The sequence below is a fragment of the Oncorhynchus masou genome, unplaced genomic scaffold (assembly GCF_036934945.1).
Source record: "Oncorhynchus masou masou isolate Uvic2021 unplaced genomic scaffold, UVic_Omas_1.1 unplaced_scaffold_1336, whole genome shotgun sequence".
NCBI classification, from domain to species: Eukaryota; Metazoa; Chordata; class Actinopteri; order Salmoniformes; family Salmonidae; genus Oncorhynchus; species Oncorhynchus masou.
In genome coordinates, this window is record NW_027003239.1 from 6,946 (window position 1) to 30,799 (window position 23,854).

General features: G+C 53.4%; 1 protein-coding gene across 1 annotated transcript; it reads left to right on the plus strand.

Moving 5' to 3' along the window:
- Positions 1-554: 554 nt before the first annotated feature.
- LOC135530412 (DNA excision repair protein ERCC-5-like) lies at positions 555-23,486 on the plus strand. Its single transcript, XM_064958745.1, has 9 exons — positions 555-700; positions 4,140-4,347; positions 4,543-5,933; positions 7,522-7,641; positions 9,169-9,382; positions 10,911-11,055; positions 17,639-17,839; positions 17,932-18,016; positions 22,609-23,486. Exons 1-9 carry the CDS (start codon positions 614-616, stop codon positions 23,236-23,238), a joined length of 3,081 nt encoding a protein of 1,026 aa, XP_064814817.1. The 5' UTR covers positions 555-613; the 3' UTR covers positions 23,239-23,486.
- The last annotated feature ends 368 nt before the right edge of the window (positions 23,487-23,854 follow it).

Consider the following 23,854-nt stretch of genomic DNA (forward strand, 5'->3'; position numbering starts at 1 on the left):
TCTGTCTGTCTCCTGTCTGTCTCCTGTCTGTCTGTCTCCTGTCTGTTCTGTCTGTCTGTCTGTCTGTCTGTCTGCCTGTCTCCTGTCTGTCTCCTGTCTGTCTGCCTGTCGCCTGCCTGCCTGTCTGTCTCCTGTCTGCCTGTCTCCTGTCTGTCTCCTGTCTGCCTGTCTCCTGTCTGTCTCCTGTCTGCCTGTCTGTCTCCTGTCTGTCTGTCTCCTGTCTGTCTCCTGTCTGCCTGTCTGTCTCCTGTCTGTCTGTCTCCTGTCTGTCTCCTGTCTGCCTGTCTCCTGTCTGTCTCCTGTCTGCCTGTCTGTCTCCTGTCTGTCTGTCTCCTGTCTGTCTCCTGTCTGCCTGTCTCCTGTCTCCTGTCTGTCTCCTGTCTGTCTGTCTGTCTGTCTCCTGTCTGTCTGCCTGTCTGCCTGTCTCCTGTCTGTCTGTCTCCTGTCTGTCTGTCTCCTGTCTGCCTGTCTGTCTCCTGTCTCCTGCCTGTCGCCTGTCTCCTGTCTGTCTGCTGCCTGTCTCCTGTCTCCTGTCTCCTGTCTGTCTGTCTGTCAGGGGGATTTCTATGAAGACTCTAACTCTGTGGACATCAACTCTGAGGAGTTTTCTGCCATGCCTCCTGAGGTGAAACATGAGATCCTTAAAGACATGAAGGAATTCAGCAAGAGACGACGCACCATGTACCACACCCCCCCTGAGGTACCACACCCCCCCTGAGGTACCACACCCCCCCTGAGGTACCACACCCCCCCTGAGGTACCACACCCCCCTGAGGTACCACAACCCCCCTGAGGTACCACACCCCCCCTGAGGTACCACACCCCCTGAGGTACCACACACCCCTGAGGTACCACACACCATGTACCACACACCCCCTGAGGTACCACACACCCCCTGAGGTACCACACACCATGTACCACACCCCCTGAGGTACCACACCCCCTAAGGTACCACACCCCCTGAGGTACCACACCCCCTGAGGTACCACACCCCCTGAGGTACCACACACCATGTACCACACCCCCTGAGGTACCACACACCATGTACCACACCCCGAGGTACCACACCCCCCTGAGGTACCACACCCCCTGAGGTACCACACCCCCTGAGGTGCCACCCCCCTGAGGTACCGCACCCCCTGAGGTACCGCACCCCCTGAGGTACCGCACCCCCCCTGAGGTACCGCACCCCCCCTGAGGTACCGCACCCCCTGAGGTACCGCACCCCCTGAGGTACCGCACCCCCTGAGGTACCGCACCCCCTGAGGTACCGCACCCCCTGAGGTACCGCCCCCCTGAGGTACCGCCCCCCCTGAGGTACCGCCCCCCTGGAGGTACCGCCCCCTGAGGTACCGCCCCCTGAGGTACCGCCCCCTGAGGTACCGCCCCCCTGAGGTACCGCCCCCCTGAGGTACCGCACCCCCTGAGGTACCGCACCCCCTGAGGTACCACACCCCCTGAGGTACCACACCCCCTGAGGTACCACACCCCCTGAGGTACCACACACCCCGAAGGTACCACACACCATGTACCCCACACCCCTGAGGTACCCCACACCATGTACCACACCCCCTGAGGTACCACACCCCCCTGAGGTACCACACCCCCCTGAGGTACCACACCCCCTGAGGTACCCCACACCCCCTGAGGTACCCCACACCCCCTGAGGTACCCCACACCCCCTGAGGTACCACACCCGCCCTGAGGTACCACACCCCCCTGAGGTACCACACCCCCTGAGGTACCACCCCACCCCTGAGGTACCACACACCCCCCTGAGGTACCACACACCATGTACCCCACACCCCCTGAGGTACCCTACACCATGTACCACACCCCCTGAGGTACCACACCCCCTGAGGTACCACACCCCCCTGAGGTACCACACCCCCCTGAGGTACCACACCCCCCTGAGGTACCACACCCCCTGAGGTACCACACCCCCCTGAGGTACCACAACCCCCCTGAGGTACCCCACACCCCCTGAGGTACCCCACACCCCCTGAGGTACCACACCCCCCTGAGGTACCACACCCCCCTGAGGTACCCCACACCCCCTGAGGTACCCCACACCCCCTGAGGTACCACACCCCCCTGAGGTACCCCACCCCCTGAGGTACCACACCCCCTGAGGTACCACACCCCCCCTGAGGTACCACACCCCCTGAGGTACCACACCCCCTGAGGTACCACACCCCCTGAGGTACCACCCCCCCTGAGGTACCACACACCCCCTGAGGTACCACACCCCCTGAGGTACCACACCCCCCTGAGGTACCACACACCATGTACCACACACCCCCTGAGGTACCACACACCCCCTGAGGTACCACACCCCCTGAGGTACCACACCCCCTGAGTTACCACACCCCCCCTGAGTTACCACACCACCTGAGGTACCACACACCCCCTGAGGTACCACACACCCCCTGAGGTACCACACACCCCCCTGAGGTACCACACACACCCCCTGAGGTACCACACACCATGTACCACACACCCCCTGAGGTACCACCCCCCCCTGAGGTACCACCCCCCCCCCCTGAGGTACCACACACCCCCTGAGGTACCACACACCCCCTGAGGTACCACACACCCCCCTGAGGTACCACACACACCCCCTGAGGTACCACACACCCCCTGAGGTACCACACCCCCTGAGGTACCACACACCCCCTGAGGTACCACACACCATGTACCACACACCCCCTGAGGTACCACACACCATGTACCACACACCCCTGAGGTACCACCCCCTGAGGTACCACACCCCCTGAGGTACCACACCCCCCTGAGGTACCACACACCCCCTGATGTACCACACACCCCCTGAGGTACCCCACACCCCCTGAGGTACCACACACCCCCTGAGGTAACACACACCATGTACCACACACCCCCTGAGGTACCACACACCCCTGAGGTACCACCCCCTGAGGTACCACACACCCCCTGAGGTACCACACCCCCCCCTGAGGTACCACACACCCCCTGAGGTACCACACACCCCCTGAGGTACCACCCCCTGAGGTACCACACACCATGTACCACACACCCCCTGAGGTACCACCCCCTGAGGTACCACCCCCTGAGGTACCACACCCCCGAGGTACCACACCCCCTGAGGTACCACACACCCCCTGAGGTACCACACACCCCCTGAGGTACCCCACACCCCCCTGAGGTACCACACACCCCCTGAGGTAACACACCATGTACCACACCCCCCCCCCCCCGAGTACCCACCACACCCCCTGAGGTACCACACCCCCTGAGGTACCACACACCATGTACCCCACACCCTCTGAGGTACCACACCCCCCCTGAGGTACCACACCCCCTGAGGTACCACACCCCCTGAGGTACCACACACCATGTACCCCACACCCCCCCTGAGGTACCACACACCCCCTGAGGTACCACACACCATGTACCACACACCATGTACCACACACCATGTACCACACACCATGTACCACACCCCCTGAGGTACCACACCCCCTGAGGTACCACACACCATGTACCCCACACCCCTGAGGTACCACACACCCCCTGAGGTACCACACACCATGTACCACACACCCCCTGAGGTACCACACACCCCCTGAGGTACCACACACCATGTACCACACACCCCCTGAGGTACCACACACCCCCTGAGGTAACACACACCATGTACCACACACCATGTACCACACACCATGTACCACATACCATGTACCACACCCCCCTGAGGTACCACACCCCCCCTGAGGTACCACACACCATGTACCCCACACCCCCTGAGTTACCACACACCCCCTGAGGTACCACACACCCCCTGAGGTACCACACACCATGTACCACACACCCCCTGAGGTACCACACACCCCCTGAGGTACCACACACCATGTACCACACACCCCCTGAGGTACCACACACCCCCTGAGGTAACACACACCATGTACCACACACCATGTACCACACACCCCCTGAGGTACCACACACCCCCTGAGGTACCACACACCATCTACCCCACACCCCCCCTGAGTTACCACACACCCCCTGAGGTACCACACACCCCCTGAGGTACCACACACACTGTCTGTCTCTGTGTGTGTGTGTGTCATGCACCCTAACCCAGTCCCCCCCTCTCCCAGCGGTCAGGGGACTTCTCCCAGTACCAGCTAGCAGGGCTGCTGCAGAGGAACAATCTGAACGTGCGTCTGGAGGGGGTGGAGAGAGAGATGTCCAACCGTAGTGCTGGGAACGCCCCGGGGGTGGAGCTATACAACCAGGGGGAGGGGCACAGCGTGGAGACACGACGCCTCCTCTCAGAAGACTCCACCCACTACATCCTCATCAAAGGTTAGAGGTCGAAGTGGGTCAGCGATCAAATTGAGCGATTCTCCGCATTAAACCTGTTCAAACTCATCCCCTGTGTGTGTGTGTGTGTGTGTGTGTGTGTGTGTGTGTGTGTGTGTGTGTGTGTGTGTGTGTGTGTGTGTGTGTGTGTGTGCGCGCGCGCTTGTGTGCGTGTGTGTGTGTGTGTGTGTTCCTCAGGTCCGAAGAAGACCGACAACAGTGAGAGGGTGCCAGACATCCAGCCTGCGGCCTCTCCCTGGTTGGGTGGTCCCCTGTCAGGGAGGGTTAGGACGGGGGGAGGGGAGAGACCTGAGCCCCTTTGGAGACCCATCTCAGAGGAGGAGAGCCTGGAGGAGGGCCCCTCATCATCGTCTAAACGTCCCCAGGACCCGAGCCCGAGCCTGGGGAATACAGCACCCATCTCCCCCCGAACACTGAAGGCCATCCAGGCTGCCATGGATGGCAGCTTCTCAGAGGAGGAGGAGGAGGAGGAGGAGGATAGCTCCTGGGGTAGGGGAGGGAGTAGGGCTGAGGAGGAGGAGGGGGGTGGCAGTGTGTCTCCTCGTACCCTCCTGGCCATTCAGCGAGCCACGGGAGAAGAGTTGGACGTAGGCCCGTCCCCATACGCCACCATGATTGGCAGTTCTCCTGTTAAACCCCACCCTCCCAGTCCCCAGCGTCCTGCGAACCGACTGTTTGTCATCAGCAGCTCAGAGGAGGAGACTGAAGGGAAGGACACGCCCCCGAGGACATCTCTGACCAATGAGGACAGGCTTGGGGTGGAGAAGGGGGATGAGCAACAGTCGCCCCTCCCCCTCTGCCTCCCCATTCCTCCTGCGGACAGGGTGCTCCTCAGCATGGAGGAGGAAACCGTCAGCAGGAGGAGCAGGGAGGAGGTGGAGCAAGCCATCGACAACAGGAACAGAGCTTTCCACTCTGCAGTGGGTCAGGGGGACAGTTTGGGTCAGGCTCTCTGTGTTATTCCCCCATCAGGCCTTGGTCTAAACAGAGAGGAGGAGACTGGGAGGAGCAGCCTAGTGACTGGGCCTTTACCTCCCTCGCAGGAGGAGAGGAATGGACAGAACACCAGGGAGGAGAGGAATGGACAGAACACCGGGGAGGAGAGGAATGGACAGAACACCGGGGAGGAGAGGAATGGACAGAACACCGGGGAGGAGAGGAATGGACAGAACACCAGGGAGGAGAGGAATGGACAGAACACCAGGGAGGAGAGGAATGGACAGAACACCGGGGAGGAGAGGAAGGGACAGAACACCGGGGAGGAGAGGAATGGACAGATTGTGAAGATGGAGGACAGTGATTCAGAGAGCTTCATTGACGTGTCTGAGGGGGAGGAGCTAAAGGAGGAGGAGACAGATGATTCGCTGATAGAGGTTGAGGGCGGTGCTCCAGCTAAGGCACAGGAAGACGTGGCCAAGAAGGAGGAGGAGGAGGCTTTAAGTAGCAGAGCTATCCCTCTGGAAGAGAGGGAGGAGGACGAGGAGCCCCAGCCTCCCACAGAGCCCAGCCCAGATCCTCCTGCCCCAGCTTCTGTTCCTCTACCCAACGAGTGGGAAGACATCAACGTGGTAAGATAAGTACTGCTTACATGTCGTGGTGAAAAGACAGAGCATGGGGATGGAGATGACCAGGAAATAGACAGGAAAATGTCTGTTTCTCTGTGTGTGGTTGAGATGTGTTGTTGGAGCTGTTTGTACAGTAGAGATTTGAGGATGTTGTCCTGTAGAGGGAGCTGTTTGTACAGTAGAGATTTGAGGATGCTGTACCTGTGTTGTCCTGTAGGGGGAGCTGTTTGTACAGTAGAGATTTGAGGATGCTGTAACTGTTGTTCTGTAGGGGGAGCAGTTTGTACAGTAGAGATTTGAGGATGCTGTACCTGTGTTGTCCTGTAGGGGGAGCTGTTACTGTGTACAGTAGTGGAACTGGGTTGATGCAGTACCTGTATTGTCCTGTAGGGGGAGCTGTTTGTACAGTAGAGATTTGAGGATGCTGTAACTGTTGTCCTGTAGGAGGAGCTGTTTGTACAGTAGAGATTTGAGGATGCTGTACCTGTGTTGTCCTGTAGGGGAGCTGTTTGTACAGTAGAGATTTGAGGATTACTGTGTACAGTAGTGAAACTAGGTTGATGCAGTACCTGTATTGTCCTGTAGGGGGAGCTGTTACTGTGTACAGTAGTGGAACTGGGTTGATGCAGTACCTGTATTGTCCTGTAGGGGGAGCTGTTACTGTGTACAGTAGTGGAACTGGGCTGATGCAGTACCTGTATTGTCCTGTAGGGGGAGGTGTTACTGTGTACAGTAGTGGAACTGGGTTGATGCAGTACCTGTATTGTCCTGTAGGGGGAGGTGTTACTGTGTACAGTAGTGGAACTGGGTTGATGCAGTACCTGTATTGTCCTGTAGGGGGAGGTGTTACTGTGTACAGTAGTGGAACTGGGCTGATGCAGTACCTGTATTGTCCTGTAGGGGGAGGTGTTACTGTGTACAGTAGTGGAACTGGGTTGATGCAGTACCTGTATTGTCCTGTAGGGGGAGCTGTTACTGTGTACAGTAGTGGAACTGGGTTGATGCAGTACATGTATTGTCCTGTAGGGGGAGCTGTTACTGTGTACAGTAGTGGAACTGGGTTGATGCAGTACCTGTATTGTCCTGTAGGGGGAGGTGTTACTGTGTACAGTAGTGAAACTAGGTTGATGCAGTACCTGTATTGTCCTGTAGGGGGAGCTGTTACTGTGTACAGTAGTGAAACTAGGTTGATGCAGTACCTGTGTTGTCCTGTAGGGGGAGCTGTTACTGTGTACAGTCGTGGAACTGGGCTGATGCAGTACCTGTATTGTCCTGTAGGGGGAGGTGTTACTGTGTACAGTAGTGGAACTGGGTTGATGCAGTACCTGTATTGTCCTGTAGGGGGAGGTGTTACTGTGTACAGTAGTGAAACTAGGTTGATGCAGTACCTGTATTGTCCTGTAGGGGGAGGTGTTATTGTGTACAGTAGTGGAACTGGGTTGATGCAGTACATGTATTGTCCTGTAGGAGGAGGTGTTAGTGTACAGTAGTGGAACTGGGCTGATGCAGTACCTGTATTGTCCTGTAGGAGGAGCTGTTACTGTGTACAGTAGTGGAACTGGGTTGATGCAGTACCTGTATTGTCCACCAGGATGAGCTGGTGGCGCTAGAGAGCAGTCTTGGAGAGCAGCAGTCCAGGCTGAGGGAACAGAAGCAGCAACAGGAACGCATCGCTGCCACCGTTACCGGACAGATGTGTCTGGAGAGCCAGGTAGGGGAGACGGTCAACACACATTTAGTCAGTCTGATAAAGGAGACGGTCAACACACATTTAGTCAGTCTGATAAAGGAGACAATTGCCAATTTCTCGCATGGAATAGCCTTAATTTCTCAGAACAAGAATAGACTGATGAGTTTCAGAAGAAAGTTCTTTGATTTTGGCCATTTTGAGCCTGTAATCGAACCCACACATGCTGATGCTCCAGATACTCAACTCGTCTAAAGAAGGCCAGTTTGATTGCTTCTTTAATCAGAACAACAGTTTTCAGCTGTGCTAACATAATTGCAAAAGGGTTTTCTAATGATCAATGAGCCTTTTAAAATGAAAAACTTGGATTAGCTAACACAACGTGCCATTGGAACACAGGAGTGATGGTTGCTGATAATGGGCCTCTGTACGCCTATATAGATATTCCATTAAAAATCAGCCGTTTCCAGCTACAATAGTCATTTACAACATTAACAATGTCTACACTGTATTTCAAGACAAGGACATTTGTCTTTCTCAGTGACCCCAAACTTTTGAACGGTCGTGTATATTTTAATAATATCCTACAATCTTTGAGAAACTAAACAATCACCAAAAACAAGTGATTGAAAATTCCCAAAACAATGAAGTTATCCGTATTGATGTGGTTATGTTTGATCACGGCATTGGCCATGGCAAAAGGTATAGATTTACAGGAAACAAGATGTAAAACTGCTGGGGGGGGGCTCTAAAGTGTTCTCCAAAATTCAGCTGTGGCTATTGGCTGATCGCGCCCATTGCCACGGTCACCGCCTAAGCCCCTTTTTTATGCTTACATGTTCTATGTTTTGACCTGCTTTTGAAAGCAAAAGTCCAATTGAAAACATTCATTGGCGTTGTTGAATTAGATTTTTATAATAGCAAGCTAGGACTGATAGTTTGGTTAGCTAAACTAGCTAGGACTGATAGTTTGGTTAGCTAAACTAGCGAGGACTGATAGTTTGTTTGGTTAGCCAAACAAGCTAGGACTGATAGTCTGTTTGGTTAGCCAAACAAGCTAGGACTGATAGTCTGTTTGGTTAGCCAAACAAGCTAGGACTGATAGTTTGTTTGGTTAGCCAAACTAGCTCGGACTGATAGTTTGTTTGGTTAGCCACACTAGCTAGGACTGACAGTTTGGTTAGCTAAACAAGCTAGGACTGATAGTTTGGTTAGCTAAACTAGCAAGGACTGATAGTTTGGTTAGCTAAACTATTACCACGGCAACTACTGTAGCTATCAAGTAAACATGCTAACTACTTCAGTGAATGTTGAACACAATGTTTAGCCGCAAATGTGTTAAATTATAGCCATGTTGTAAAAAGATTAATAATCAACTCTGGGCTCTGTGTTTTCTGGAAAGTAATACATCTCTGTGGAAGGTCAGTTCTTCACCGCTCCGTGGAACACACCATTTCCTGTCGGTCATTATTTTCCATAGAAAGCCCCCCCTCCCCCGTCGTCGATGACGATCCCTTACCCGGTCTAATGTCCCGGTGTCTTGTCCGTCAGGAGCTGCTGAGGTTGTTTGGCGTACCCTTCCTGGTGGCTCCCGGTGAGGCCGAGGCCCAGTGTGCAGCCCTGGACCGGACCGACCAGACCCACGGAACAATCACCGATGACAGCGACGTCTGGCTGTTCGGGGGACGACACGTCTACAAGAACTTCTTCAGCCAGAACAAATACCTAGAATACTACCAGTACGTAGACCTACAGAACCAACTGGGTACGTAGACCTACAGAACCAACTAGGTACATAGAACCCTAGCAGTACATAGACCTACAGAACCAACTGGGTATGTAGACCTACAGAACCAACTGGGTACGTAGAACCCTAGCAGTACGTAGACCTACAGAACCAACTGGGTACGTAGACCTACAGAACCAACTGGGTACGTAGAACCCTAGCAGTACGTAGACCTACAGAACCAACTGGGTACGTAGACCTACAGAACCAACTGGGTACGTAGAACCCTAGCAGTACGTAGACCTACAGAACCAACTGGGTACGTAGAACCCCAGCAGTACGTAGACCTACAGAACCAACTGGGTACGTAGACCTACAGAACCAACTGGGTACGTAGAACCCTAGCAGTACGTAGACCTACAGAACCAACTGGTTACGTAGAACCCCAGCAGTACGTAGACCTACAGAACCAACTGGGTACGTAGACCTACAGAACCAACTGGGTACGTAGAACCCTAGCAGTACGTAGACCTACAGAACCAACTGGGTACGTAGACCTACAGAACCAACTGGGTTCGTAGACCTACAGAACCAACTGGGTTCGTAGACCTTCAGAACCAACTGGGTACGTAGACCTACAGAACCAACTGGGTACGTAGAACCCTAGCAGTACGTAGACCTACAGAACCAACTGGGTACGTAGAACCCTAGCAGTACGTAGACCTACAGAACCAACTGGGTACGTAGACCTACAGAACCAACAGGGTACGTAGAACCCTAGCAGTACGTAGACCTACAGAACCAACTGGGTTCGTAGACCTACAGAACCAACTGGGTTCGTAGACCTTCAGAACCAACTGGGTACGTAGACCTACAGAACCAACTGGGTTCGTAGACCTTCAGAACCAACTGGGTACGTAGACCTACAGAACCAACTGGGTACGTAGAACCCTAGCAGTACGTAGACCTACAGAACCAACTGGGTTCGTAGAACCCTAGCAGTACGTAGACCTACAGAACCAACTGGGTTCGTAGACCTACAGAACCAACTGGTTAGAACACTACTTATGACCCCCCCACCCACACCACTAGACGCCAACCCCCCCAAACCACTATATGCCAACCCCCCTAAACCACTAGATACCAACCACCCCCACCCACCCACCCAAACCACTAGACACCAACCACCCCCCCACCCACACCACTAGACACCAACCACCCCCCCACCCAAACCACTAGATGCCAACCCCCCCAAACCACTAGATACCAACCACCCCCACCCACCCACCCAAACCACTAGACACCAACCACCCCCCCCACCCACACCACTAGACGCCAACCACTCCCCCACCCAAACCACTAGACGCCAACCACCCCCCCACCCAAACCACTAGATGCCAACCCACCCAAACCACTAGACATCAACCACCCCCCACCCAAACCACTAGATGCCAACCCACCCAAACCACTAGACACCAACCACCCCCCACCCAAACCACTAGACACCAACCACCCCCACCCACACCACTAGCCTACTCTCTCTAACCCTAACCTCGTCCCTCCCCAGGTGTGGACCGTACCAAGCTGATTAACCTGGCCTACCTGCTGGGTAGTGACTATACGGAGGGAGTCCCGGGGGTGGGCTATGTGACGGGCATGGAGATACTCAACGAGTTCCCAGGACCTGGCACGGAACCAGTCAGCATGTTCAGGTCAGGACCGGGGGTGACTGGGGGGGGGGGTTGGTATCTGGGGGGGTTGGTATCTAGTGGTCTGGTGGGGGTTGGTGTCTAGTGGTCTGGTGGTCTGGTATCTGGTGGTCTGGTGGGGGGTTGTGTCTAGTGGTCTGGTGGGGGTTGGTATCTAGTGGTCTGGGGGGGGGGTTGTGTCTAGTGGTCTGGTGGGGGGGTTGGTATCTAGTGGTCTGGTGGGGGGGTTGTGTCTAGTGGTCTGGTGGGGGGGTTGTGTCTAGTGGTCTGGTGGGGGTTGGTATCTAGTGGTCTGGTGGGGGTTGGTATCTAGTGGTCTGGTGGGGGGTTGTGTCTAGTGGTCTGGTGGGGGGGTTGTGTCTAGTGGTCTGGTGGGGGGTTGGTATCTAGTGGTCTGGTGGGGGGTTGGTGTCTAGTGGTCTGGTGGGGGGGGGTTGTGTCTAGTGGTCTGGTGGGGGGTTGTGTCTAGTGGTCTGGTGGGGGTTGTGTCTAGTGGTCTGGTGGGGGGGTTGTGTCTAGTGGTCTGCTGGGGGGGTTTGTGTCTAGTGGTCTGGTGGGGGGTTGGTATCTAGTGGTCTGGTGGGGGTTGGTATCTAGTGGTCTGGTGGGGGGTTGGTATCGAGTGGTCTGGTGGGGGGTTGGTATCTAGTGGTCTGGTGGGGGGTTGTGTCTAGTGGTCTGGTGGGGGTTGGTATCTAGTGGTCTGGTGGGGGGGTTGGTATCTAGTGGTCTGGTGGGGGGGGTTGGTATCTAGTGGTCTGGTGGGGGGGTTGTGTCTAGTGGTCTGGTGGGGGGTTGGTATCTAGTGGTCTGGTGGTGGGGGGTTGTGTCTAGTGGTCTGGTGGGGGGTTGGTATCTAGTGGTCTGGTGGGGGGTTGGTGTCTAGTGGTCTGGTGGGGGGGTTGTGTCTAGTGGTCTGGTGGGGGGGGTGTGTCTAGTGGTCTGGGGGGGGGGTTGTGTCTAGTGGTCTGGTGGGGGGGTTGGTATCTAGTGGTCTGGTGGGGGTTGGTATCTAGTGGTCTGGTGGGGGGTTGGTATCTAGTGGTCTGGTGGGGGGTTGGTATCTAGTGGTCTGGTGGGGGGTTGGTATCGAGTGGTCTGGTGGGGGGTTGGTATCTAGTGGTCTGGTGGGGGTTGTGTCTAGTGGTCTGGTGGGGGGTTGGTATCTAGTGGTCTGGTGGGGGGGTTGGTATCTAGTGGTCTGGTGGGGGGGTTGGTATCTAGTGGTCTGGTGGGGGGGGTTGTGTCTAGTGGTCTGGTGGGGGGTTGGTATCTAGTGGTCTGGTGGGGGGGGGTTGTGTCTAGTGGTCTGGTGGGGGTTGGTATCTAGTGGTCTGGTGGGGGGTTGGTGTCTAGTGGTCTGGTGGGGGGGGGTTGTGTCTAGTGGTCTGGTGGGGGGTTGTGTCTAGTGGTCTGGTGGGGGGGTTGTGTCTAGTGGTCTGGTGGGGGGTTGGTATCTAGTGGTCTGGTGGGGGGGTTTGTGTCTAGTGGTCTGGTGGGGGGGTTGGTATCTAGTGGTCTGGTGGGGGGGGGTTGTGTCTAGTGGTCTGGTGGGGGGGTTGTGTCTAGTGGTCTGGTGGGGGGTTGTGTCTAGTGGTCTGGTGGGGGGGGGGTTGGTATCTAGTGGTCTGGTGGGGGGGGTTTGTGTCTAGTGGTCTGGTGGGGGTTGGTATCTAGTGGTCTGGTGGGGGGGGGTTGTGTCTAGTGGTCTGGTGGGGGGTTGTGTCTAGTGGTCTGGTGGGGGGGGGTTGTGTCTAGTGGTCTGGTGGGGGGGTTGGTATCTAGTGGTCTGGTGGGGGGGTTTGTGTCTAGTGGTCTGGTGGGGGGTTGGTATCTAGTGGTCTGGTGGGGGGGTTGGTATCTAGTGGTCTGGTGGGGGGGTTGTGTCTAGTGGTCTGGTGGGGGGTTGGTATCTAGTGGTCTGGTGGGGGGTTGGTATCTAGTGGTCTGGTGGGGGGGTTGTGTCTAGTGGTCTGGTGGGGGGGTTGGTATCTAGTGGTCTGGTGGGGGGGGGTTGTGTCTAGTGGTCTGGTGGGGGGGGGTTGGTATCTAGTGGTCTGGTGGGGGGTTGGTATCTAGTGGTCTGGTGGGGGGGGTTGTGTCTAGTGGTCTGGTGGGGGGGTTGTGTCTAGTGGTCTGGTGGGGGGGTTGGTATCTAGTGGTCTGGTGGGGGGGTTGGTATCTAGTGGTCTGGGTGGGGGGGGTTGGTATCTAGTGGTCTGGGTGGGGGGGGGTTGGTATCTAGTGGTCTGGTGGGGGGGTTGGTATCTAGTGGTCTGGTGGGGGGGGTTGTGTCTAGTGGTCTGGTGGGGGGTTGGTATCTAGTGGTCTGGTGGGGGGGGGGTTGTGTCTAGTGGTCTGGTGGGGGGGTTGGTATCTAGTGGTCTGGTGGGGGGGGTTGTGTCTAGTGGTCTGGTGGGGGGGGTTGTGTCTAGTGGTCTGGTGGGGGGTTGGTATCTAGTGGTCTGGTGGGGGTTGGTATCTAGTGGTCTGGTGGGGGGGGGGTTGTGTCTAGTGGTCTGGTGGGGGGTTGGTATCTAGTGGTCTGGTGGGGGGTTGTGTCTAGTGGTCTAGGTGGGGGGGTTGGTATCTAGTGGTCTGGGTGGGGGGGTTGGTATCTAGTGGTCTGGTGGGGGGTTGGTATCTAGTGGTCTGGTGGGGGGTTGGTATCTAGTGGTCTGGTGGGGGGTTGTGTCTAGTGGTCTGGGTGGGGGGGGTTGGTATCTAGTGGTCTGGTGGGGGGTTGGTATCTAGTGGTCTGGTGGGGGGGTTGGTATCTAGTGGTCTGGTGGGGGGGGGGTTGTGTCTAGTGGTCTGGTGGGGGGTTGGTATCTAGTGGTCTGGTGGGGGGGGGTTTGTGTCTAGTGGTCTGGTGGGGGGTTGGTATCTAGTGGTCTGGTGGGGGGGTTGGTATCTAGTGGTCTGGTGGGGGGTTGGTATCTAGTGGTCTGGTGGGGGGGTTGGTATCTAGTGGTCTGGTGGGGGGGTTGTGTCTAGTGGTCTGGTGGGGGTTGGTATCTAGTGGTCTGGTGGGGGTTGGTATCTAGTGGTCTGGTGGGGGGTTGTGTCTAGTGGTCTGGTGGGGGGTTGGTATCTAGTGGTCTGGTGGGGGGGTTGGTATCTAGTGGTCTGGTGGGGGGTTGGTATCTAGTGGTCTGGTGGGGGGGTTGGTATCTAGTGGTCTGGTGGGGGGTTGGTATCTAGTGGTCTGGTGGGGGGGTTGGTATCTAGTGGTCTGGTGGGGGGTTGTGTCTAGTGGTCTGGTGGGGGGGTTGGTATCTGGTGGTCTGGTGGGGGGGTTGTGTCTAGTGGTCTGGTGGGGGGGGGTTGGTATCTAGTGGTCTGGTGGGGGGGTTGGTATCTAGTGGTCTGGTGGGGGTTGGTATCTAGTGGTCTGGTGGGGGGGGTTGGTATCTAGTTGTCTGGTGGGGGTTGTGTCTAGTGGTCTGGTGGGGGGGGTTGGTATCTAGTGGTCTGGTGGGGGGTTGGTATCTAGTGGTCTGGTGTGGGGGTTGTGTCTAGTGGTCTGGTGGGGGGGGGTTGGTATCTAGTGGTCTGGGGGGGGGTTGTGTCTAGTGGTCTGGTGGGGGGGTTGGTATCTAGTGGTCTGGTGGGGGGGTTGGTATCTGGTGGTCTGGTGGGGGTTGGTATCTAGTGGTCTGGTGGGGGGGGTTGTGTCTAGTGGTCTGCTGGGGGGGTTGTGTCTAGTGGTCTGGTGGGGGGGGTTGGTATCTAGTGGTCTGGTGGGGGGGTTGGTATCTAGTGGTCTGGTGGGGGGGTTGGTGTCTAGTGGTTTGGTGGGGGGGGGGGGTTGTGTCTAGTGGTCTGGTGGGGGGGTTGGTGTCTAGTGGTTTGGTGGGGGGGGGATTGTGTCTAGTGGTCTGGTGGGGGGGTTGGTATCTAGTGGTCTGGTGGGGGGGTTGGTATCTAGTGGTCTGGTGGGGGGGTTGGTGTCTAGTGGTCTGGTGGGGGGGGGGTTGTGTCTAGTGGTCTGGGTGGGGGGGTTGGTATCTAGTGGTCTGGTGGGGGGGTTGTGTCTAGTGGTCTGGTGGGGGGTTGGTATCTAGTGGTCTGGTGAGGGGGGGGGGGTTGGTATCTAGTGGTCTGGTGGGGGGGTTGGTATCTAGTGGTCTGGTGGGGGGTTGGTATCTGGTGGTCTGGTGGGGGGGTTGTGTCTAGTGGTCTGGTGGGGGTTGGTATCTAGTGGTCTGGTGGGGGGGGGTTGGTATCTAGTGGTCTGGTGGGGGGTTGGTATCTAGTGGTCTGGTGGGGGTTTGTGTCTAGTGGTCTGGTGGGGGGTTGGTATCTAGTGGTCTGGTGGGGGGGGGTTGGTATCTAGTGGTCTGGTGGGGGGTTGGTATCTAGTGGTCTGGTGGGGGTTGGTATCTAGTGGTCTGGTGGGGGTTGGTATCTAGTGGTCTGGTGGGGGTTGTGTCTAGTGGTCTGGTGGGGGGTTGTGTCTAGTGGTCTGGTGGGGGTTGTGTCTAGTGGTCTGGTGGGGGGTTGTGTCTAGTGGTCTGGTGGGGGTTGTGTCTAGTGGTCTGGTGGGGGTTGTGTCTAGTGGTCTGGTGGGGGGGTTGGTATCTAGTGGTCTGGTGGGGGGGGGGTTGTGTCTAGTGGTCTGGTGGGGGGGTTGGTATCTAGTGGTCTGGTGGGGGGGTTGGTATCTAGTGGTCTGGTGGGGGGTTGGTATCTAGTGGTCTGGTGGGGGGTTGGTATCTAGTGGTCTGGTGGGGGGGTTGGTATCTAGTGGTCTGGTGGGGGGTTGGTATCTAGTGGTCTGGTGGGGGGGTTGTGTCTAGTGGTCTGGTGGGGGGGGGGTTGGTATCTGGTGGTCTGGTGGGGGGGGTTGTGTCTAGTGGTCTGGTGGGGGGGGGGTTGGTATCTAGTGGTCTGGTGGGGGGTTGGTATCTAGTGGTCTGGTGGGGGTTGTGTCTAGTGGTCTGGTGGGGGGTTGGTATCTGGTGGTCTGGTGGGGGGGGGGTTGTGTCTAGTGGTCTGGTGGGGGGTTGGTATCTAGTGGTCTGGTGGGGGGTTGGTATCTAGTGGTCTGGTGGGGGGGTGGGGGGTTGGTATCTAGTGGTCTGGTGGGGGTTTGTGTCTAGTTGTCTGGTGGGGGGGGGTTGGTATCTAGTGGTCTGGTGGGGGGGTTTGTGTCTAGTGGTCTGGTGGGGGGTTGTTATCTAGTGGTCTGGTGGGGGGGTTGTTATCTAGTGGTCTGGTGGGGGGGTTTGTGTCTAGTGGTCTGGTGGGGGGTTGTGTCTGGTGGGGGGGTTGTGTCTAGTGGTCTGGTGGGGGGTTTGTGTCTATTGGTCTGGTGGGGGGGGTTGTGTCTAGTGGTCTGGTGGGGGGGTTGGTATCTAGTGGTCTGGTGGGGGGGGTTTGTGTCTAGTGGTCTGGTGGGGGGGTTGTGTCTAGTGGTCTGGTGGGGGGGTTGTGTCTAGTGGTCTGGTGGGGGTTGGTATCTAGTGGTCTGGTGGGGGTTGTGTCTAGTGGTCTGGTGGGGGGTTGGTATCTAGTGGTCTGGTGGGGGGGTTGGTGTCTAGTGGTTTGGTGGGGGGTTTTGTGTCTAGTGGTCTGGTGGGGGGGTTGGTATCTAGTGGTCTGGTGGGGGGGTTGTATCTAGTGGTCTGGTGGGGGGGTTGTGTCTAGTGGTCTGGTGGGGGGGTTTGTGTCTAGTGGTCTGGTGGGGGGTTGTTATCTAGTGGTCTGGTGGGGGGTTGTTATCTAGTGGTCTGGTGGGGGGGTTTGTGTCTAGTGGTCTGGTGGGGGTTGTGTCTAGTGGTCTGGTGGGGGGTTGTGTCTAGTGGTCTGGTGGGGGGTTTGTGTCTATTGGTCTGGTGGGGGGTTGTGTCTAGTGGTCTGGTGGGGGTTGGTATCTAGTGGTCTGGTGGGGGGGTTTGTGTCTAGTGGTCTGGTGGGGGGGTTGTGTCTAGTGGTCTGGTGGGGGGGTTGTGTCTAGTGGTCTGGTGGGGGGGTTGGTATCTAGTGGTCTGGTGGGGGTTGTGTCTAGTGGTCTGGTGGGGGGTTGGTATCTAGTGGTCTGGTGGGGGGTTGGTGTCTAGTGGTTTGGTGGGGGGTTTGTGTCTAGTGGTCTGGTGGGGGGGTTGGTATCTAGTGGTCTGGTGGGGGGGGGTTGGTATCTAGTGGTCTGGTGGGGGGGGGTTGTGTCTAGTGGTCTGGTGGGGGGGTTGGTATCTAGTGGTCTGGTGGGGGGGTTGGTGTCTAGTGGTTTGGTGGGGGGTTTGTGTCTAGTGGTCTGGTGGGGGGGTTGGTATCTAGTGGTCTGGTGGGGGGGTTGGTATCTAGTGGTTTTGGTGGGGGGTTGTGTCTAGTGGTCTGGTGGGGGGGTTGTATCTAGTGGTCTGGTGGGGGGGTTGGTATCTAGTGGTCTGGTGGGGGGGGTTGGTATCTAGTGGTCTGGGTGGGTTCAGGGTATTGTGTGGTGATGAATAATGAATGAGTGGTCCTGTGTGACTTTAGCTATGCCAAGGTTGTGGGTTCAATTCCCTCAGAGATCACAGAGACACAGCTGTTTTGCTTTACTCGGTCTGTCTGTGCTTTCTGTCTCTGTTTCCCCTTGCAGTGAGTGGTGGTCCTTGGCCCAGCAGCAGCAACGTCTGACCTCTGACCCCCGTGACTCCAAGGTCAAGAGGAAACTGAGAGGGCTTCGGCTGCGGCCGGGCTTCCCCAACCCTGCTGTGGCAACTGCCTACCTGCAGCCCAGCGTCGACCTATCAGAAAGCTCCTTCAGCTGGGGCCGCCCACACCTCGACCTCCTCAAGGAATATCCTTTAGGAGAGTGTGTGTGTGTGTGTGCGTGTGTGAGAGATGTTCTGTGTCGTCTTTGGGACCAGTTTTCCTCAACCCTCAGTCTACGTTCTGTGAGAGTCGTTTTGGTTGGAACAGCAGGAAGACAGAAGAGACTCTATATCCTGTTATCAAACAGCTCAACACACAACAGGTATTAGTCTGGATCAATAGGTATTAGTCTGGATCAATAGGTATTAGTCTGGATCAACAGGTATTAGTCTGGATCAATAGGTATTAGTCTGGATCAATAGGTATTAGTCTGGATCAATAGGTATTAGTCTGGATCAATAGGTATTAGTCTGGATCAATAGGTATTAGTCTGGATCAACGGGTATTAGTCTGGATCAATAGGTATTAGTCTGGATCAATAGGTATTAGTCTGGATCAACAGGTATTAGTCTGGATCAATAGGCATTAGTCTGGATCAATAGGTATTAGTCTGGATCAATAGGTATTAGTCTGGATCAACAGGTATTAGTCTGGATCAATGGGTATTAGTCTGGATCAGTATTAGTCTGGATCAATAGGTATTAGTCTGGATCAATAGGTATTAGTCTGGATCGATAGGTATTAGTCTGGATCAATAGGTATTAGTCTGGATCAATAGGTATTAGTCTGGATCAATAGGTATTAGTCTGGATCAATAGGTATTAGTCTGGATCAACAGGTATTAGTCTGGATCAATGGGTATTAGTCTGGATCAGTATTAGTCTGGATCAATAGGTATTAGTCTGGATCAATGGGTATTAGTCTGGATCAGTATTAGTCTGGATCAATAGGTATTAGTCTGGATCAACAGGTATTAGTCTGGATCAATAGGTATTAGTCTGGATCAACAGGTATTAGTCTGGATCAATAGGTATTAGTCTGGATCAACAGGTATTAGTCTGGATCAATGGGTATTAGTCTGGATCAGTATTAGTCTGGATCAATAGGTATTAGTCTGGATCAACAGGTATTAGTCTGGATCAATAGGTATTAGTCTGGATCAATAGGTATTAGTCTGGATCAACAGGTATTAGTCTGGATCAACAGGTATTAGTCTGGATCAATGGGTATTAGTCTGGATCAATAGGTATTAGTCTGGATCAACAGGTATTAGTCTGGATCAATAGGTATTAGTCTGGATCAATAGGTATTAGTCTGGATCAATAGGTATTAGTCTGGATCAATAGGTATTAGTCTGGATCAATAGGTATTAGTCTGGATCAATAGGTATTAGTCTGGATCAACAGGTATTAGTCTGGATCAATAGGTATTAGTCTGGATCAATAGGTATTAGTCTGGATCAATAAGGTATTAGTCTGGATCAATAGGCATTAGTCTGGATCAATAGGTATTAGTCTGGATCAATAGTCTGGATCAATAGGTATTAGTCTGGATCAATAGGTATTAGTCTGGATCAATAGGTATTAGTCTGGATCAATAGGTATTAGTCTGGATCAATAGGTATTAGTCTGGATCAATAGGCATTAGTCTGGATCAACAGGTATTAGTCTGGATCAACAGGTATTAGTCTGGATCAATAGGTATTAGTCTGGATCAATAGGTATTAGTCTGGATCAATAGGTATTAGTCTGGATCAATAGGCATTAGGCATTAGTCTGGATCAATAGGTATTAGTCTGGATCAATAGGTATTAGTCTGGATCAATAGGTATTAGTCTGGATCAATAGGTATTACTTTGGATCAACAGGTATTAGTCTGGATCAATAGGTATTAGTCTGGATCAACAGGTATTAGTCTGGATCAATAGGTATTAGTCTGGATCAATAGGTATTAGTCTGGATCAATGGGTATTAGTCTGGATCAATAGGTATTAGTCTGGATCAATAGGTATTAGTCTGGATCAATGGGCATTAGTCTGGATCAATGGGCATTAGTCGGGATCAATAGGTATTAGTCTGGATCAATAGGTATTAGTCTGGATCAATAGGTATTAGTCTGGATCAATAGGCATTAGTCGGGATCAATAGGCATTAGTCTGGATCAATAGGTATTAGTCTGGATCAATGGGTATTAGTCTGGATCAATGGGTATTAGTCTGGATCAATGGGTATTAGTCTGGATCAACGGGTATTAGTCTGGATCAACAGGTATTAGTCTGGATCAATAGGTATTAGTCTGGATCAACAGGTATTAGTCTGGATCAATAGGTATTAGTCTGGATCAATGGGTATTAGTCTGGATCAATAGGTATTAGTCTGGATCAATAGGTATTAGTCGGGATCAATAGGTATTAGTCTGGATCAACAGGTATTAGTCTGGATCAATAGGTATTAGTCTGGATCAATAGGTATTAGTCTGGATCAATAGGTATTAGTCTGGATCAACAGGTATTAGTCTGGATCAACAGGTATTAGTCTGGATCAACAGGTATTAGTCTGGATCAATAGGTATTAGTCTGGATCAATAGGCATTAGTTGGGATCAATAGGTATTAGTCTGGATCAATAGGTATTAGTCTGGATCAATAGGTATTAGTCTGGATCAATAGGTATTAGTCTGGATCAATGGGTATTAGTCTGGATCAATAGGTATTAGTCTGGATCAATAGGTATTAGTCTGGATCAATGGGTATTAGTCTGGATCAATAGGTATTAGTCTGGATCAATAGGTATTAGTCTGGATCAATAGGCATTAGTCTGGATCAATAGGTATTAGTCTGGATCAATGGGCATTAGTCTGGATCAATGGGTATTAGTCTGGATCAATAGGTATTAGTCTGGATCAATGGGTATTAGTCTGGATCAATAGGTATTAATCTGGATCAATAGGTATTAGTCTGGATCAATAGGTATTAGTCTGGATCAACGGGCATTAGTCTGGATCAATGGGTATTAGTCTGGATCAATAGGCATTAGTCTGGATCAATAGGCATTAGTCTGGATCAATAGGTATTAGTCTGGATCAACGGGCATTAGTCTGGATCAATGGGTATTAGTCTGGATCAATAGGTATTAGTCTGGATCAACGGGCATTAGTCTGGATCAATGGGCATTGGTCTGGATCAATAGGCATTGGTCTGGATCAATGGGCATTGGTCTGGATCAATAGGCATTGGTCTGGATCAATAGGCATTGGTCTGGATCAATGGGCATTGGTCTGGATCAATGGGCATTGGTCTGGATCAATGGGCATTGGTCTGGATCAATAGGCATTGGTCTGGATCAATAGGTATTGGTCTGGATCAATAGGTATTGGTCTGGATCAATGGGCATTGGTCTGGATCAATGGGCATTGGTCTGGATCAATGGGCATTGGTCTGGATCAATGGGCATTGGTCTGGATCAATGGGCATTGGTCTGGATCAATGGGCATTGGTCTGGATCAATGGGCATTGGTCTGGATCAATAGGCATTGGTCTGGATCAATAGGCATTGGTCTGGATCAATAGGCATTGGTCTGGATCAATAGGTATTGGTCTGGATCAATAGGTATTGGTCTGGATCAATAGGCATTGGTCTGGATCAATAGGCATTAGTCTGGATCAATAGGCATTAGTCTGAATCAATAGGTATTAGTCTGGATCAATAGGTATTAGTCTGGATCAACAGGCATTAGTCTGGATCAATAGGTATTAGTCTGGATCAATAGGTATTAGTCTGGATCAATAGGCATTAGTCTGGATCAATAGGTATTAGTCTGGATCAATAGGTATTAGTCTGGATCAATAGGTATTAGTCTGGATCAATAGGTATTAGTCTGGATCAATAGGCATTAGTCTGGATCAATAGGTATTAGTCTGGATCAACGGGTATTAGTCTGGATCAATAGGTATTAGTCTGGATCAACGGGTATTAGTCTGGATCAATAGGTATTAGTCTGGATCAATGGGTATTAGTCTGGATCAACAGGTATTAGTCTGGATCAATAGGTATTAGTCTGGATCAATAGGTATTAGTCTGGATCAACGGGTATTAGTCTGGATCAATAGGTATTAGTCTGGATCAATAGGCATTAGTCTGGATCAATAGGTATTAGTCTGGATCAATAGGTATTAGTCTGGATCAATAGGTATTAGTCTGGATCAATAGGCATTAGTCTGTATCAATAGGTATTAGTCTGGATCAATGGGCATTAGTCTGGATCAATAGGCATTAGTCTGGATCAATAGGTATTAGTCTGGATCAACAGGAATTGGTCTGGATCGATAGGCATTAGTCGGGATCGATAGGCATTAGTCGGGATCGATAGGCATTAGTCGGGATCGATAGGCATTAGTCGGGATCGATAGGCATTAGTCGGGATCGATAGGTATTAGTCTGGATCGATATGTATTAGTCTGGATCGATATGTATTAATCTGGATCAATTGTTGGTAGTAATTATTGCAAGTAGAGATTGAGAATGACTTGGGTATAATAGTGAATTTATTGTGAATAACTTGGGTATAATAGTGAATTTATTGTGAATTTGTCTCAATTTGCCTCTGATCTGTCCTGAATACCTCCATTCCTCTTCCCTCTCCTCTCCTCCATCCCCTCCGTCCTTCTCTCCTCTCCTCCCTCCCCTCCGCTCTTCTCTCCTCTCCTCCATCCCCCTCCGCCCTCCTCTCCTCCCTCCCCTCCGTATTTCTCTCCTCCCTCCTTCTCTCCTCCTTCCTCTTCCCTCCCTTCTCCCTCCCCTCCCTCCGTCTTCTCTCCTCTCCTCCATCCCCTCCGCCCTTCTCTCCTCCCCCTCCCCTCCGTCCTCCTTCTTCTTTAGTCCCCCCCCTCCTTCTCTCCCCTCCTCCCTCCCTGTAGACCCAGCTGCGTATTGACTCGTTCTTCCGTCTGGAGCAGCAGGAGAGACAGGCCATCAAGAGCCAGCGCCTCCGCCGGGCTGTCACCTGTATAAAGAGGAAAGAGAGGGAGGACGGAGGGAGGGAGGAGAGGGAGGACGGAGGGAGGGAGGAGGAAGAAGAGGGGATTGGCTCTCCGTCCAAGGCTAAAAGAGGGAAGAGGTCAGAGCCAAAGCAGAGGAAGGGAGAGGTGGAGGAGGGGACAGGAGGATTCCTGGGGGCAGAGGTCAGTAAGCCTGCTCAAGAGGATGTGGGAAGAGCCAACCATGATGTGGGAGTGGCCAGCCAAGAAAGAGAGAAAGTAGGAGTGGTTAGTCAGAATGTGGGAGGGGCCAGCCTGGCTGTGGGAGGAGCCAGCCAGCAGAGGAAAGAAGTGCTTCCGCCTCCTAATAACGGAGTACCTCAACCTAAACTCCTCCCCAATAGGACGGAGCAGAATGACAGCAGCAGTTCCGGGGACGACAGCGACGGTGACAGCGGGGTCGCCATGGTAACGGCCCAGTCAGTGTTTAGGGGCCAACCGAGAGAAGGGAGGGGTGGTAAGAGAGGTGGGAGGGGGGGAAAGAGAGGCAGAGGAAGGAAGACACTGTGAGAACTATCAACTTTAAACTCTCGACCGTCTCTTGTTGATGATGTCATCAGAGGGATATATTTGACCAATAAACAGGCGCTGAAACCACTGTGATGCGTTTTCTGAATGATGTTTAGAATGATGAGGGATGATGTTTGAAACGGTGTGAAAGATGGCGCTGTGTATGAGGCGTCTCTGGCCGTTTGTTGGTGTATTTTCTATGTTTGTGATGAATATTTGGAATAATTAAAATGTTTTTGTATTACAAAGGCAGTCTTGTTATTTGTTTACACGATGTGTCTCTGCTTGTTTACATCGTTCTTTAGCAGCTAGACGGCAGCAGGAAGGGATGCCTCAGAGAGACAGCATTGTTCTTTAACAGGAAGGGATCAGCAGGTAGGATGCAGCAGGCAGGGAGCAGCAGGTAGAATGCAGCAGGTAGAGAGCAGCAGGTAGGGAGCAGCAGGTAGGATGCAGCAGGTAGGGAGCAGCAGGTAGAATGCAGCAGGTAGGGAGCAGCAGGTAGGATGCAGCAGGTAGGGAGCAGCAGGTAGGATGCAGCAGGTAGGGAGCAGCAGGTAGGGGCAGCAGGTAGAATGCAGCAGGTAGGGAGCAGCAGGTAGGATGCAGCAGGTAG